Source organism: Schistocerca americana, chromosome 4 (genome assembly GCF_021461395.2).
Source record: "Schistocerca americana isolate TAMUIC-IGC-003095 chromosome 4, iqSchAmer2.1, whole genome shotgun sequence".
NCBI lineage: Eukaryota > Metazoa > Arthropoda > Insecta > Orthoptera > Acrididae > Schistocerca > Schistocerca americana.
Window position 1 is genome coordinate 402,034,348 of NC_060122.1, and position 18,447 is coordinate 402,052,794.

Below are 18,447 nucleotides of genomic sequence, written 5' to 3' on the forward strand. Positions count from 1 at the left end.
TCCACCAACCTCTCTCCAGAATTTGCGAGCAGCTCTGCAGGAAGAATGGGTATTATTGCCTCAACATGAGATTGATGACATCATTCACAGCTTGCACTGTTGTTGTCAGGTCTATACTGCTGCCAGAGATGGTCACATACCATTTTTGTTGTTGTTGTTGTTGTGGTGGTGGTGGTCTTCAGTCCTGAGACTGGTTAGATGCAGCTCTCCATGCTACTCTATCCTGTGCAAGCTTCTTCATCTCCCAGTACCTACCGCAACTTACATCTTTCTGAATCTGCTTGGTGTATTCATCTCTTGGTCTCCCTCTACGATTTTTACCCTCCATGCTGCCCTCCAATACTAAATTGGTGATCCCTTAATGCCTCAGAACATTTCCTACCAACCAATCCCTTCTTCTAGTCAAGTTGTGCCACAAACTTCTCTTCTCCCCAATCCTATTCAACACCTCCTCATTAGTTATGTGATCTACCCATCTAATCTTCAGCATTCTTCTGTAGCACCACATTTCGAAAGCTTCTATTCTCTTCTTATCTAAACTATTTATCGTCCATGTTTCGCTTCCATACATGCTTCACTCCATACAAATACTTTCAGAAACGACTTCCTAACACTTAAATCTATACTCGACGTTAACAAATTTCTCTTCTTCGGAAACGCTTTCCTTCCCATTGCCAGTCTACATTTTATATCCTCTCTACTTTGACCATCATCAGTTATTTTGGTCCCCAAATAGCAAAACTCCTTTACTCCTTCAAGTGTCTCATTTACTAATCTAATTCCCTCAGCCTCACCCGACTTAATTCGACTACATTCCATTATCTTCGTTTTGCTTTTGTTGATTTTCATCTTATATCCTCCCTTCAAGACACTGTCCACTCCGTTCAACTGCTCTTTGAAGTCCTTTGCTGTCTCTGACAGAATTACAATGTCATCGGCGAACCTCAAAGTTTTTATTTCTTCTCCATGGATTTTAATACCTACTCCGAATTTTTCTTTTGTTTCCTTTACTGCTTGCTCAATATACAGATTGAATAACATCGGGGAGAGGCTACAACCCTGTCTCAATCCCTTCCCAACCACTGCTTCCCTTTCATGCCCTTCATCTCTTATAACTGCCATTTGGTTTCTATACAAATTGTAAACAGCCTTTCGCTCCCTAATAGCCTTTCGCACACACCATATTGAGCACATTAACCAATTGTCAGAATGTGTGTGCAAATCCGTTAATTTGGAAAAAATAAGAACAATTTTTTCTACCTTTATGCATGTTGCAGTTGTTTATGTTTTGTATTTTTTACATTTTTTCTGCTTTACTATGACCTGTTTTTACTGTTTTGTGGCAAAATAAATGTAGTCTTGGGAAAATTTGTGTTTGTTGCTTTAATTTCGGACACCAGTGTAGTTGGATGTACCAATCTGTAGGGATATGAAATCAAGTGACCACGTAGGCTGAATTAAAGGTAGACCAGGAAACAGACATAGGTTCATTGATAGGATACTGTAAAAATGGTATTAATCTACATAGGAGATGACTTACAAAACACTTGTGACACATCCTTTCATATTTCTAATGGGTAGAGGCCCACAGCAAATAGAACTAAGGATATTGAATACATACGAAGAAGAGTAGCAAGAATGGTTTAAGGTGTTTTTGATCCATGGGGAAGTGTCACAGAAGTGCAGAAAAGCTTGAACTGGCAGATAGTTGCAGGATAGATTTCAGCTGTTGTGTGAAAGTATATTTACAAAGTTTCAAGAAACAGTATTGACGAATCTAGGAACATTGTGTGGTCTCCTATGTATTGCTCCCATAGAGACTGTGAAAACAAGATTATACTAATCACAGCAAGTACAGAGGCATTTAAACAGTCATTCTTCCTGCACATCGAATGTGGTTGGGATGGGAAGAAAGCTCAAAATATGGTACAGTGGGAAGTGCCATCTACCATGCACTTCACAGGGATTTGCAGAGTATGTACGTAGGTCTAAAAATGTGGAGCTCACGTCTGGTGTATATAGGATGGATGGGCAGCACTTGATGGACTAGAAGTGTCTTTAACATTTTAACTTAAAGCATAAAACAACAGTTTGCAGGCATCAAATGTCAATGAAAAGGAAGAAATGGCTTATGACCGGAAAGTTTCCCATATCTGGTACTATTGAACAGTCATCGTGACTCTCAGGACTTTCTGCAAAGAGAAACAGTCAGCTGGTGGGAGATGGACAAATTTAATAGCTGAAAACCTAGTGTTGCTGGAAAGAAGCTGGATCAAAACAGATATGAACAAGTGTTGCAAAAAGCTGAATATAATACATGTTAGCTTTTCACGTAACTAATTAATAATGGCCAGGAAATGGAGAATATTATAGTGACTGGCTAGTATTATAGTGAGTGTCAGATTACCACAGCTCCTCACAGAATTTTTCTACCCGTTTGTGTTTTATGTACGTAATATCCAATGCTATCTATTGCCATCACAAACTCATTTTCAGCTTATATGATACTGAGAAGTCCTTGGTCTAAAACAAATGATGGAAGGAGTAATGATAACCACACAATGTCTAGTAGAGAAATTGAGTGCTGGTGGCCACATAAACAAGATTGAATACCTTGCTGAGCATTTGGAGAATCTCTTCCTTCAAGGCTAACTAGTAGATCACCTTCACTCCATTCACTAATCTATTTATTTATTTGATATTGCAGATGAGGCAAAATGCACTTATGAGTACAAATTTTTACTAACTAGCATTTTCCAAATTATAATTTTGCATCTTTTTCATTTTAAATTACAGTTTTGTTTACATCATTTATGCTATATGTACTTCTACATGTAAGTTACATCTCTTTTTGTTACAATAATTGCATATCAATTTGTCTTAAACTGCTGGGCACGTTAAGTCATTCATACTGTAGTAACAATTTTCATTAAAAAAATTTTAAGAGTTCTTTTTGAAACTATTTTTATTGTTTACCTCTCTCAAGTTTGAAGGTATTTCTTCTAAAGCTTTTGGTCCAGCGTATGATGGCTTTGATTTGTGTTTCATGGTGTTGCGTTTGGGCTCTAGAAGAAGTTCCAATTTCTTGTGTCATGACTGTGTTGTGTCTTGTTATATAAAGTATTGGGATTATATATGAATTTCATCCAGCGTGTAAGTTTGTATAGGTATATGCTGGGTAATGTTTGTATCATAAGAGTTTTAAATGCTGGCTTTCATGATTCTTGCCATCCAAGTTTGGCTGTAGTACATATTGCTCTTTTTTTTGCAATTTTAATACTCAATTAATGTTTGTTTTGGAGGTGCTTCCCCAAGAAATCATGCCATAACTTAACGTGGAATGGATTAGTACATTAGTACTTCCATAATATTTGTGCCTTTTAGGTTGGTGAATTTGTGCAGCACACATAGATCTGAACTGAGCTTTCCACTTACATAGTGTGTTTATCCCAGTTTATATTTTTGTTGGTTATTATTCCAAGGAATTTGTGTATTTGGAGTTATTGCTGTGCACTCACCTATGTAGATGCTGATGCCTTCATTGTGTTTGTTTTTCTTTTCTTGAAACTGGACAAAGCGTTTTAGTGATGTTATGCAAATTTAATTCTATAATTCTTCGGATCTTTATTTACGTCTATGTTGACTTTTATCTCTAGATTTTCTGTGTCTTTATCCTTGAACAGTATAACTGTGTGATCTGCATAAGGAACTGTACTGCCAGAATCTGATTTGGGTTGTGATTTGTGTATAAAATAAAAATGTTAACAAATTTCTCTTCTTCAGAAACGCTTTTCTTGCCATTGCCAGTCTACATTTTATATCCTCTCTACTTTGACCATCATCAGTTATTTTGGTCCCCAAATCGCAAAACTCCTTTACTACTTTAAGTGTCTCATTTCCTAATCTAATTCCCTCAGCATCACCCGACTTAATTCGACTACATTCCATTATCCTCGTTTTGCTTTTGTTGATGTTCATCTTATATCCTCCTTTCAAGACACTGTCCATTCCGTTCAACTGCTCTTCGAAGTCCTTTGATGTCTCTGACAGAATTACAATGTAATTGGCGAACCTCAAAGTTTTTGTTTCTTCTCCATGGATTTTAATACCCACTCCGAATTTTTCTTTTGTTTCCTTTACTGCTTGCTCAATATACAGATTGAATAACATCGTGGAGAGGCTACAACCCTGTCTCACTCCCTTCCCAACCACTGCTTCCCTTTCATGCCCCTCGACACTTATAACTGCCATCTGGTTTCTGTACAAATTGTAAATAGCCTTTCGCTCCCTGTATTTTACTCCTGCCACCTTCAGAATTTGAAAGAGAGTATTCCAATCAACATTGTCAAAAGCTTTCTCTGCGTCTACAAATGCTAGAAACGGAGGTTTGCCTTTCCTTAATCTTTCTTCTAAGATAAGTTGTAAGGTCAGTATTGCCTCACGTGTTCTAACATTTCTACGGATTCCAAACTGATCTTCCCCGAGGTCAGCTTCTACCAGTTTTTCCATTTGTCTGTAAAGAATTCGCATTAATATTTTGCAGCTGTGACTTATTAAACTGATAGTTTGGTAATTTTCACATCTGTCAACACCTGCTTTCTTTGAGATTTGAATTATTATATTCTTCTTGAAATCTGAGGGTATTTCGCCTGTCTCATACATCTTGCTCACCAGATGGTAGAGTTTTGTCAGGACTGGCTCTCCCAAGGCAGTCAGTAATTCTAATGGAATGTTGTCTACTCCCGGGGCCTTGTTTCATCGCAGGTCATTCAGTGCTCTGTCAAACTCGTAGTATCGTATCTCCCATTTCATCTTCATCTACATCCTCTTCTATTTCCATAATATTGTCCTCAAGTACATTGCCCTTGTATAGACCCTCTATATACTCCTTCCACCTTTCTGCTTTCCCTTCTTTGCTTAGAACTGGGGTTCCATCTGAGCTCTTGATATTCATACAAGTGGTTCTCTTTTCTCCAAAGGTCTCTTTAATTTTCCTGTAGGCAGTATCTATCTTAACCCTAGTGAGATAAGCCTCTACATCCTTACATTTGTCCTCTAGCCATGCCTGCTTAGCCATTTTGCACTTCCTGTCGATCTCATTTTTGAGATGTTTGTATTCCTTTTTGCCTGCTTTATTTACTGCACTTTTATATTTTCTTCTTTCATCAATTAAATTCAATATTTCTTCTGTTACCCAAGGATTTCTACTAGCCCTCGTCTTTTTACCTACTTGATCCTCTGCTGCCTTCACTACTTAATTCCTCAGAGCTACCCATTCTTCTTCTACTGTATTTCTTTCCCCCATTCCTGTCAATTGTTCCCTTATGCTGTCCCTGAAACTCTGTACAACCTCTGGTTTAGTCAGTTTATCCAGGCCCCATTTCCTTATATTCCCACCTTTTTGCAGTTTCTTCAGTTTTAATCTACAGTTCATAACCAATAGATTGTGGTCAGTCCACATCTGTCCCTGGAAATGTCTTACAATTTAAAACCTGGGTCCTAAATCTCTGTCTTACCATTATATAATCTATCTGATACCTTCTAGTATCTCCATGATTCTTCCATGTATACAACCTTCTTTCAAGATTCTTGAACCAGGTGTTAGCTATGATTAAGTAATGCTCTGTGCAAAATTCTACCAGATGGCTTCCTCTTTCATTTCTTAGCCCCAATCCATATTCACCTACTATGTTTCCTTCTCTCCCTTTTCCTACTGTCGAATTCCAGTCACCCATGACTATTAAATTTTCGTCTCCCTTCACTACCTGAATGATTTCTTTTATCTCATCATACATTTCATCAATTTCTTCATCATCTGCAGAGCTAGTTGGGATATAAACTTGTAGTACTGTGGTAGACGTGTCTTATCTTGGCCACAATAATGTGTTCACTATGCTGTTTGTAGTAGCTTACCCGCACTCCTATTTTTTTTATTCATTATTAAACCTACTCTTGCATTACCCCTATTTGATTTTGTATTTATAACCCTGTATTCACCTGACCAAAAGTCTTGTTCCTCCTGCCATCGAGCTTCACTAATTCCCACTATATCTAACTTTAACCTATCCATTTCCCTTTTTAAATTTTCTAACCTACCTGCCCAATTAAGGGATCTGACATTCCACGCTCTGATCTGTAGAACGCCAGTTTTCTTTCTCCAGGTAACGACATCCTCTTGAGTAGTCCCTGCTCGGAGATCCAAATGGGGGACTATTTTACCTCCGGAATATTTTACCCAAGAGGACGCCATCATCATTTAACCATACAGTAAAGCTGCATGCCCTCAGGAAAAATTACGGCTGTAGTTTCCCTTGCTTTCGGCCATTCACAGTACTAGCACAGCAAGGCCGTTTTGGTTAGTGTTACAGGGCCAGATCAGTCAATCATCCAGACTGTTGCCCCTGCAACTACTGAAAAGGCTGCTGCCCCTCTTCAGGAACCACATGTTTGTCTGGCCTCTCAACAGATACCCCTCTGTTGTGTTACACCTATGGTACGGCCATCTGTATTGCTGAGACACGCAAGTCTCCCCACCAACGGCAAGGTCCATGGTTCTTTGGGTGGGGGGGGGGGGGTGTTTATCAATAAAGCAACAATTTTACCAGCTGTCAGTAGAACTCTTTTTGACATCATCTCCAAACTAATGTGATTCTTCAATTTCTCCAGGCGAATTTTGTGACTAAATAAATCGTGGGTGAACAGCCTGGTATGAGTGTGCATAGGACACAGTATTTCGGCAATTGACCACGTTCCCGAAATATTGTGTCCTATGCACACTCATAGCAGGCTGTTCACCCAAGATTTATTTCGTCATCTCCACACTAGTCTACCCTGTGGAAGCCTCTTCATCTCTGAATAACAACTGCAACCCACATCCATTTCATCTTGCTTACTGTACTAAATATTTGATAAGGCAAATATCTGAAACTGAGAAACATATTACTAGAATAAAAAATCCTCTTCAATGGCTGGTAAATTCTTATTTATTGCACAACTGGTTTCAAAGTCTGAAGCTTCATTGTCAGATTTCACCAAATAATTGTTGTTGTGGTCTTCAGTCCTGAGACTGGTTTGATGCAGCTCTCCATGCTAATGTACCCTGTGCAAGCTCCTTCATCTCCCAGTACCTACTGCAACCTACATCCTTCTGAATCTGCTTAGTATATTCATCTCTTGGTCTCCCTCTACGATTTTTACCCTCCACGCTGCCCTCCAATGCTAAATTTGTGATCCCTTGATGCCTCAGGACATGTCCTACCAACCGATCCCTTCTTCTAGTCAAGTTGTGCCACAAACTTCCCTTCTCCCCAATCATATTCAATACCTCCTCATTAGTTATGTGATCTACCCATCTAATCTTCAGCATTCTTCTGTAGCACCACATTTCGAAAGCTTCTATTCTCTTCTTGTCTAAACTATTTATTGTCCATGTTTCACTTCCATACATGGCTACATTCCATACAAATACTTTCAGAAACAACTTCCTGACACTTAAATTTATACTCGATGTTAACAAATTTCTCTTCTTCAGAAACGCTTTTCTTGTCATTGCCAGTCTACATTATCCACATTCATTCACTTTGGAAAAGTTATCTGATATCTGATTTTCTCATAATATATGCGGTGACAGCTTGTCGACGCCAAAGTATTTTCTAGTGCATATATTCTTTGAAATAATATAGATGCATATATGCATTCTCCATGGTTGTTAGAGTGGTAACTAGGACAGCTTCTGGAGTATCTGTTGAGAGATTGACGTGTTTCTGAGAGATACATATTCTGCTGTTCTTCTCGCTAAAGCGAGCCAATTAACATTTGTGCCGCTAGCGGTTTGTTTTGAAGAGAAAGAGATTGTAAAAGGAAAATAATTAAGGCGTGGAATCACCGGAGATCTGGACATGTAATGGAGATGGATTTAATACACGATTTCCTCCGTAAATAAGGTTTGTTACTTTTTTGTTCTGGAGTGAATGAACGAATGAGTTTTTTCTGAATCATTTGTTGATCACGTTGGCCCTGTAATTAGTGGGGAAGTTTCAGCTGTGCCAAAGAGAGCCTGCAATCACTGAGTCTGTGTTAAATCGTCCAAAAAAGCTTCGTACAAATCTGGAATTTGCAATCTTTCGTAAAAGGAACAAATTGTCCAAACGATTGATTCTCCTGACTGACTGCAGTGTTTTAACAGTAATAATAAATGTAAAGATCTCTTACAGCAAGCCAGCCGCTGATTACCAAGACGAAGGACTCCACCAAAGATTCTATTTGGCTGATCCTTTTATCACTATATCACGTAATGAAATCTTATATTAAAAACTATACATAGATAAAGGAGAGAAAGAGAGAGAGCGAATAAAAATAGAGATAATACTTTCGCCTGTCTTATCACGGATCAGCCAAGAACTGGGAGGGCCTTACTTTACTGTATAGACTTATGTGTGAAGGTGAAGGGATCTTAAAGACAACAGATACACGTCTGTACAGACAAGACATTACACAGAGATAGCGTCTAGCTGCATTGATCTTCTATTCTTAGATTAAAGAGACGGCAACTTATTATCCGAACATTAAAATGTTGAAAAGGCTCCCATAGCACTCCAGCTGCACACGCCTCACACCATTACAGAGCATCCACCAGCTTGAACAGTCCCCTGATGACATGCAGGGTCTACGGATTCATGAGGTTGTTTTCATACCCATACATGACCATCCGCTTGATACAATTTGAAACGCGACTTGTCGGACCAGGCAACATATTTCCAGTCATCAACATTCCAGTGTCGTTGTTGACAGGCCCAGGTGAGGCGTAAAACTTTGTGTCATGCAGTCATCGAGGGTACATGAGTGGGCCTTCAGCTCAGAAGCCCATATCAATGATGGTTTTTTTTTTTAGTGGTTCGCATGCTGACACTTATTGATGGCCCAGCATTGACATCTGCAGCAATTTGCAGAAGGGTTGCACTTGTGTCAAGTTGAATGATTCTCTTCTGTCATCATTGCTCCCATCTTGCAGAATCTTTTCCAGCTGCAGTGATGTCTTGAGATTTGATGTTTTACCATATTCCTGATATTCATGGTACACTCGTGAAATTGTACGGGAAACTCCCGACTTCATCACTGCCTCGGAGATGCTGTGTCCCATTGCTCATGCGCCGACTATAAAACAACATTCAAATTCACTTAAATCTTGATAACCTGCCGTTGTAGCAGTGGTAACCAATCTAACAAATGCGTCAGACACTTGTCTTATATAGGCGTTGCCGACTGCAGTGCCATATTCTGCCTGTTTACATATCTCTGTATTTTATTATGCATGCATATACCAGTTTCTTTGGTGCTTCAGTGTTTGAGGTGAGAGGCAATGCATTCAATCTTTTAAAATCCTACTTAATGAACAGGCAACATAAAGTAGAAATAAAAGATGAGGAAAGAAATAAATACTACTCAGACATGGGTATGACCCATAACTGCATGCCACACGGTAGCTCCTAGGGTCACTGCTGTACTTGATATATGTTAATGATAGACAGGAGGAAATTAAACAAAAATAAATACTATTTGTGGGTGATAAAAGCATTTAAATTAAGGGGAATGGTTCTAGAAGAAGCTACACTGTAAGTTGTAAGTGTATTATGCAATTATGCGGACTAGAAAATTAGTTTAGAAATAATAAACTGATAATAAATTACAGAAAAACAAACATCATGAGCTTTAAAAATATTCGACCAAAAGATAATGAGTTTCTGGGTCTTCACCTTGATGATAAATCAATATAGACAGAGCACATCAGCAGTATAAACAGTAAAATTAATTCAGGCTGCTCTGCACTACCAAAGTTAGCCCAAACTGTAAAGATATAAGTCCTCAAAATGTTTTACTTTGCGTACTTTGAATCAATAATTTTATTTGGAAGAAAACTAACACTAGCTCTGTACATATGAAGGAGTTACTCATTATATAGAAAAGGGCTATATGAATAATAACCAGTGAAAACAACGAACAAGCTGCAAATCAAAATTTAAGCTGGTAAACAAATGTAAGGGAAATAGTCACATTGTGTTGAAAATTGTTATTGCATAATCAAAATGTAAAGGCCTGTATGTAATGATAGAACGTGTATCAATTAAAAACATCAGATGCCCAAATAAATAAATAAATAAATAAACTTCCCTCCAACCACGGTCTTTTGCTCATTTTATCTGGCAGCCCCTAATAACCTGTCAAGAATGCCTCATCTTCAAACTGGCCTCATCTCCATTCCCCAGATTCCTTCCTAGTGAATCTAAAAGTACCTTTATGGAATAAACAGCTATTCATGACCTTAAAACTAGTTCTTCCTTATCATCCATGTACAAAGTCTCCACTGTGATGATAATGAAACACAGTGTGTTTGTGGATGAGGGTATTTGTCAGTGTTCCTATATGTCTGCTTTAAAAGCTCATCACTATTATCCCGCCCCAGAAGACCAACAGGACCTCGAGCAGATCTTCAGGACATTAAATATGTCTCATAATCTTTTGCCTTAATCGAGCTCCCTCTTCACCTGCTTATACAATTACCTTTCACTTGCTTCCAATGTTCCAGAAACCCAACATCGTTAGTAGACCCACTTCCTTCATTAGATAACGCCTCTAACTAATTTCTGCAGTCTCTCTACCTATGTCCACATTTCCTGTCCCATTAACAACAGACTTGCTTGTGACTATGGATGTTATGTCACTGTACAGTCTTCATCAGTGTCCATCACTTTGCTGTCTTTCCTATCATCTTCAGGGAACCAAAGTCAGTACTGCTTCCCTAATCCTTTTTGCCAATCACATTCTCATCCATAATTATTTCTTCTTGGAAAGCCATAGGCACCTACATGGCACGATGGGATCTAACTTGTTGATGAGCCACCTATATAAATCCTGTTTATGCACTCAGCACCTGAAACCTCTTATAGTTAAGATTCGTTGATGATATCTTTATGATCTGTGACTGTGACGAGGATATCTTCATTTAGTTCATCCAGAATCTCTACATTTATATTTTGCTCATAAGAATAAACCTGACATAAACAAACACAAATGCGATGATTGGTCAGCAGCCGTGTCTCCCATACACTGGTGGTGTTCCGCTCTTGGAAGTAGGTACTGGAACTAATGAACGAAGCTTTGTGACACATCACTGCCGAATGATGCCGAAATGTAGAACAACATGTCATAAAAGAGCAGGAGGAATTGTGGATTTTTTTTGTGGCTTGGGATTTTGTTGCCTCGTTATCAAAATAGTGGTACAGAAATGTATTTCTCAGAGTCCGATATGGAAGGAGTTCAGAGATCACCAGACGATTGACTTCAATACTTTGAGTGACTTCAATATTTAACTACATGGTGAAATCCCAGCAGTGCTCTTTTACGCCACGCATAGCTCATGCAGAAAAATTATTCTTGTTTAAGTCAGGAATTTTCATTACTCTTGTTTTTAATGACAATAATGTGTTAGCTAAGATCGAAAGCATGTTATGTTTTCTGTCCGGTCACCTAAGAAGCATATCACTGAGTTTTACCACATATTATTTCCTTCTTTTTAAATATTAAATGACATTTAAAGCTATACTGTTCTCTGTTCATCTCTTTTTATGTCTTTACTTTAACTGCTCACATCACTGCAGGTTATCTGGATCACTTGCCTGACCAGTGCTGTCCAAGTTATATGCACCGGTAAAGCTGTTGCTCACTATTATTGTTGAGTTGATGTATGCACAACGAAAACGTATAGTCATTATTGTACTTGACTGTATTCGAGGCAGCTTGGCTTCTGCTCCATGTGAAATGAATTCCAACCAGATTCCAGCAAACACGGAAGAATACATAATGTAATGTTTACATTAGGTCTATTTTTATGTTGAATGAAGTATACTACCAAATCCATCTTTCCTGTCTCTGTTCAACCAAAAGGCAGCAGCTTGGAGTTAGCATTGCTGATGCTCAATCAATGGTACCTGATTTCAATTCCCAGCCAGGTTGGTGCTTTTCTTCACTCAGTACTGCGTGTGTGTGTTTTGTCCTCATCATTATTTCATCATCATTGATGCACAGGTCACCGGTGGCCACTCTCTGCAGAAGGGACTCCTGGCCGAAAATGCTATATGCACAATTCATCTTTTGTATCAAACCAAAGAGCTATTTCTCTAGCTGCCAAACTCTACATCTTTCAAAACTCAGATTTTTACCCCCTTCTACTCACATTTATTTTTCATTTAGCTGGTTAGAAGTGTACTTTTGTGATATCACTTTCTTATGAACATCAAAAGTTGGCTGAAGGTCAGACATGAGTCATAAACCATCATGTTATTGCACTCATTTTGATATTTCCTGTAATTGCTTTTAACTCTTAGCTTTGGCAGTGGTCTGGGCACTACCCTACTATTTCTGTACATACCATGGTAAAATACCTTATCGTCTCATGCTGGAGTGGTACTTGAACCACAGACATTTGCCTTTCATGGGAAAATGCTCAACCGACTGAGCGACCCAAGCGTGACTCATGACCCTAGCCACCTTATTTACAGTTAGTGACACTGTTCTCTTCAAACTTGTTCTGAGATGAGGTCCTTATGACCTTACAGTTTGGTCCATTAATCCTCCTGCGACCAATAAACAGTCTTGTCGCCACCCCCACATACTGGATGGGATTCGTGTCTGTTGCAGAGGGAGGCAAGCCTAGAAGTGCAAATTCATTCCGTTCTGTAGACCAGAACTACACTATCGGTGATGTCTACACTGGAGATTGTTCCTACTGAAAACAGCTTGCTCCCTCAGTAATTACTGTAGTGTTAATAAATATCAGTTTTAGTATTTGTCTTATCATCATTATAATTTATTATTTTTATCATATTTTGGGTGTGTATGGGGAGAGAGGGGGGGGAGGGGGGGGGGGGTGCAGGCACACAACAGCTTGCTCCCTCAGTAATTACTGAAGTGCTAATAAATATCAGTTTTAATGATTCCCCTATCATCATTATAATTTATCATTTTTATCATGTTTTGTGTGTGTATGTGGGGGAGGGGGGGGGGGGGGGGGGAGGTGCAGGAATGCACATGCGCATGCTATTATCTGTAAAATAAAATATAATTTGTAAAAAAATATTTTGTCACAATTGTTTTTATTTCAGCAACTTCCCCAAAGTACAAAAATACTAACTATGTACCAAGAGTACCATCAACCCTCTCTGTAAATGCTGTGGATGTCATGGTACAAACAACATGCTGCCCCTCTTCACCAACTGTTTCCACAATCACTCTTACCCCTGGTCGTACAAGGGATATAGACCAAGACATGGCTGCCCTCAGGCTCTCGCGACAAGATAATCCTTTCTTACAGGTGAGAATTAGTTTTGTATTCCAATTTAAGTTGCTTTATAACATTAAATGAATACTAGATGTATGAATTACTGTGAATGTCATGTTTAGTACTTTGTACCAGTGTGGATTCCCCTCCCAGTAAGATGAGAACTTAATTGAAAGCGTTCATTTCAAATATGAGCATGTGAACTAGGACAGTACTTCATATTGAAGTACATGATACTTTGTAACCATGGATTTGCAGTTATCTCACAAACGATTTTTTTTTCAGACCAATATTCACTAGAATGTTCTGTTTCTGTTGTGTTCTTTAACCCATACCAGTTTTTTATGATACACTCTGTATATCCCAAAATGGAGGAAGGAACAAAAAGGACAGGTATGACGGTATTGTGATAGATGTTAATCTGTCATTTGCTTACTGACAATTCTGCTTGTATGGAATGACACAGTTTCTTGAATTGATACTTGGCATCCATAGCATATCAATTATTTTTATTTCCACGTGGATTTATGCTAAATAGTGAACTTACAGTGGGCCTCAAATGAGTTACTGTCCTGGACACCTTCGCTGCAGACAAAAAGACAAAAGGTCCAGAAGAGTTGTTGGAAGGGTCCCTTTCCGGAAATCCAGTGTAACCTAAAATTTCTTTTAATAGCTAGGTCCTTCTCATAACAATTGGGTCAGTCTCATCCTCCCTCCCCCCCCCCCCCCTTTCTAAAACCTTGCAAAGTTGAATGACATCAACCTCCTCAGACATATCCTTGTGAGTAGTTACTATGCTCCCTCTAAGAAGAAATGAGAGTGGTGAGAGTGATGAAGAGGTGAAATGTACAAATAAGGAGGGACGGTGTGGGACTTCAAGACTTGTTTATGTTCTTGTGTGATGCTAAATCCTTTATGAGATGAGTTGCCTTTTTTCATGCCATTTTAGTATACTATGAGATTCATTTAAAAAGTACAAACATTAATTTCTGTATTTCTGTGCGACTCACAGTTTTACTTCTGTGACTGCATGTTACTTGGAAAATATTGTTCAGCCATTTTCACGGTAAATACCTGTTTGGAAAGTCACTTTACGTAATGTATCAGTTAGATGCATTTATTATGCAAAATGTGACTGTGTTAACGGCTGTTGGTTTGACCTGTAAATCAGAAAAGCTTGTCTGTTTTCTGCCTCTGACAGTCACGTTGTTATATAAATGACAAGGTACCATCTTTTTTGCAAAGATACAGAATGGGTGGCCAGAACGTCCTTTTAGGAGGTGAAATACATACTGCTGATAAACACATAAAAAATCTGTACCTAACCTCCTTAACTATTAGTTCCTTCGTCAGGAAAGAAAGAGGGTACAGACTGGAGAAAGTTGGAAAAGAGGGTGGTTCACCCAAACTCCAGCTTAAGAATGACCCACATGTTGTGACATTGAGGAGGGCCAAGGATGAAAAGGGATCTGTTCAGAGAGTAGGAAGTCAAATATGATACTTCTTGAGTGAATTACAGCCTATAGCTTGGTCTGCATTCTCAGTGGGTGTAGATGTGTTAGCTTTGGTGTACTTGATGATTATACTATTGAACCCATCCCCTCCCCATATCCTGCAGCAGCTGCCCCTCCATCTTCTGTTTGAATCAAAACATATATGTTGATTCTGTATTGTTTTTCTTGAAACATGCTATTATTTAAAAGTTCACTATAGCCTACAGAGAAAACACAAGCTTTTGTTGTGGAGTAAGTGGTTCACCTGTCATACAATACAGCTGTGATGGCTCATGTTCCTCTATTGGTAGTAGAGGCCATTTGACAAGTGTAGCACTTCGTGTGGAAATGATAGAGATGTCTTCAGAATCAGGTTTTCACTCTGCAGCAGAGTGTATGCTGATATGAAAATTTTTGGCAAATTGAAACTATGTGTCAGACTGAGACTCAAACTTGGGATCTTTGCCTTTCGCGGGCAAGTGCTCTACCAACTTAGCTACTGAAGCACAACTCATGACCCACCTTCACAGCTTTAATTCTGCCAATACTGCATCTTCTGCTTTCCAGACTTCACACATGCTCTCCTGCAAACCTTGCAAAAGTAGCGCTCCTGGAAGAAAGGATGTTGTGGAGACGTGGCTTAGCCACAGCCTGGAAGATGCTTCTGTAGTGAAATTTTCACTCTGCTGTGAGGCACAAATGCAAAACTGTTGCCTTAAGCAAGCAAGTGCTCTACTGACTGACAAGCACAACCACGACCCATTGTCACAGGTTAATTTCTTCCAGTACCTCGTCTCCTCATCTCCTACCTTCCAAACTTCACAGAAGTTCTCCTGTGAAACATGCTGGACTAGCACTCCTGCAAGAAAGGATATTGTGGCCACAACCTGGGAGATGTTTCCAGTTCACTGGCAGAAATAAAGTTGTGAAGATGGGTTGCGAGTTGTGTTTGGGTAGCTCAGTCTGTAGAGCACTTACCTGTGAAATGCGAAGGTCGCAAGTTCGAGTCAGTCCGGCACACAGTTTTAATCTGCCGGGAAGTTTGGTAATATCTTCTTTGTCATATTTGTGAGGGAGTTAGTATGCAGTTTTAAATAAATAATTACATACTTCAAAACGATGGAATGTCCAGGATGATGTAACAACTGCTCCAGCCCTGTTCCCAACCCCCTCACCTCATGGCCCATATTCCTGCTCTTTGCAAGAGACTTATATGCAAGACCTGTACTATACACCCCCCCCCCCCCCCCCAATTACCACCTACTCCATTCCTGCTGTCACTGGCACCTACTACCTCATTAAACTCCAGTCAAGAGACAGTTGGGCCACCCAGTTGCTGTACATGCCACCCAATATGATATGCTTCGCTTTAATGACTACTTCACAGCTTATGCCATGTGGATTCTCCCTTCCAACCTGCCAACTCCAGCTTTTCTGAATTGCACAGGTGGGAACTCTCCCTACAAAATATCCTCCATTTCTGTAACTCCCCTGGCCTAAATCTTTGCTAGCCCTGTCTCACACCTACCTACCCCTTTTCCTTTCTCCCACTCCAGTTCTACCCATGCCTATCCTGCCACTGCACCTGCAAGCCTTTTCCCCTTTGACACTACCTGCCACACCTCCCCTGCTCGACACAGCTTTGTGACACTGTACATAACAGATTTGTCCTGTTCCCACCAAGTCCCTGCACACACTACTGGATAGCATGGGCATCTTCCACCTGTACCCTGCTATCCCTCCTCCTCCTCCAGGCCTCATGCCTCCTTCATACTCGCATCACCCCTGATTGCTGCTATGTCAGATGCAGTCGCAGTCAGGCTCTAGCATCCTGAAGTGGTGGTCACGTGTATGTGAGTTGTGCTTCTCTCTCTCTCTCTCTCTCTCTCTCTCTCTGTGTGTGTGTGTGTGTGTGTGTGTGTGTGTGTGTGTTTGTGTGTGTGTGTGTGTGTTTCCACGACAGAGGAAGGACTTCATCTGAAAGGTTTACTATTTTAGCAGTTGTTTTTCTTGTGCCTGTCTGCCACTCGGTGCCTATATTATCCTGTACATATTGTAGTTATATAATTCATGTTATTCAATTTTTCATGGCACTATAAATATTGAAATTGAAGTTTACTATGTGAAAATACTGTGGAAAGTAGTAGTTAAGTGGTGGCTCAGTTTCTCATGTACTTTGTCTAACACTGAATTATGAATGTGAGTTGATTTTAAAGATGCTGTACATATTTATAAGCACAAAGATTGCAAGTGATCATTTCAGTAGTGAAAACTCAAATAGTTTATGGTGGTGCCTGTTTTCCTCTTAAGTTTGAGTTGTGGATAATTTCACAGGTTATGTGTTTAACACTTATTCCTCCGCTTTAGGTACTTGCCAGCAGAGAAAGTTTGGTGGATAGTGTAGAAGAATCAGAATCTGATGATGCTAACTTAATGTCACAGGTAAGTCAGAGACAAGCAGAAACCAGCCATAAAGTTGTGAGTCTTGTGTCTTTATGAGACTCTGTGCCTATCTCTATTACTTTTTATTTTAATATCACATTTTTTTAGGAGTTTCCAGCAGACTTGGATGTAGATCCTCTAACATTGCCAGAAATTCATGAACACATGATACGTAGCCCTCCACCAGTGTCCTGGCCAAAGTCACCAAATTTTAAAGTCTTTCGCTTCCCCTTGCAGTCAAGTGATGATGAATCTAGTCAGGTATGTACAAATTTAGAAAAACTTGTTTGATAGTAACAGTTAAAGATTTGCACAATTGCTTTTTTTTTAGGAATATCAGAAGACAAAACTGAACCAAAGATTATAAATTTATATTTGTTTTTTATTGTATATAGTATTAACACAGTGGTGAATTTTCAGGCAAACCCACTTAAGCTTAGTGATATTTTATGACAACAGTAAGTTCTGAGAAATTCTAAATATGTCAGTTGTATTAGTGTTCAGCCTTTAATCTTAAAGGTTTTCAGCAACTTAGCAGTTAATGTACAGATTACTTAAAAAAAAACTATTGGTGTCAGCCACTGTTTCTCTTTTGCAGCTAAAAAATTGAATGATCAGTTTGCTGTAGAAATTAACTTACAAGCATGCCTATACAAAGCCACTTACACAGTAAGGAACACAAGCTCACTCTGTGTTTAATAGTTCGTCATGCGGATAATATAGGTATGTGATGGATTTGATACCTTCTTTGGAAATTGTCACAATACAAGATATGTGGCAAAATAAAAAATAATTTGTAAGAAACATGCCTTATCCATGGCCTGATGCCCATGGAAATAAAATGACCATGGGTGTTAATTTACACAGTTTTAACTACAATGTTCACAGTCCAAATCATCAGATATGTTGTGTCTGCCAGTCTAATTTCAGAGCATTTCCATAGTTTACAGTTTACAAAATTGAGGTGGGCTGAATTTTTTGCAGTGATTTCCATTAGCAAATTCAGTTCATTGTTAGAAAACTCATCAACCTTTATATGTTTGTCCATTGTAGCATCAGTGTTAATACATCTCAGAGTTCCATCTTCATTAGTAATAAAATGTACTTCCATTTTGTGTGGATATGCATCTGTTCTACACGTGTACAGTTCATGTCTTACCAGTACCTCTCTTAACTTGC

General features: G+C 39.1%; 1 protein-coding gene across 2 annotated transcripts in view; it reads left to right on the forward strand.

The window, feature by feature from the left end:
• LOC124614026 overlaps positions 1–18,447 on the forward strand; it is an 80,776-nt gene that overhangs the window by 22,968 nt on the left and 39,361 nt on the right. For both annotated transcript variants that reach the window (XM_047142844.1, XM_047142843.1), the window contains exons 3-5: positions 13,158–13,366; positions 17,194–17,268; positions 17,377–17,529. In XM_047142844.1, the coding sequence (XP_046998800.1) occupies positions 13,158–13,366; positions 17,194–17,268; positions 17,377–17,529 (437 nt within the window). The remainder of the gene's footprint in view (positions 1–13,157; positions 13,367–17,193; positions 17,269–17,376; positions 17,530–18,447) is intronic.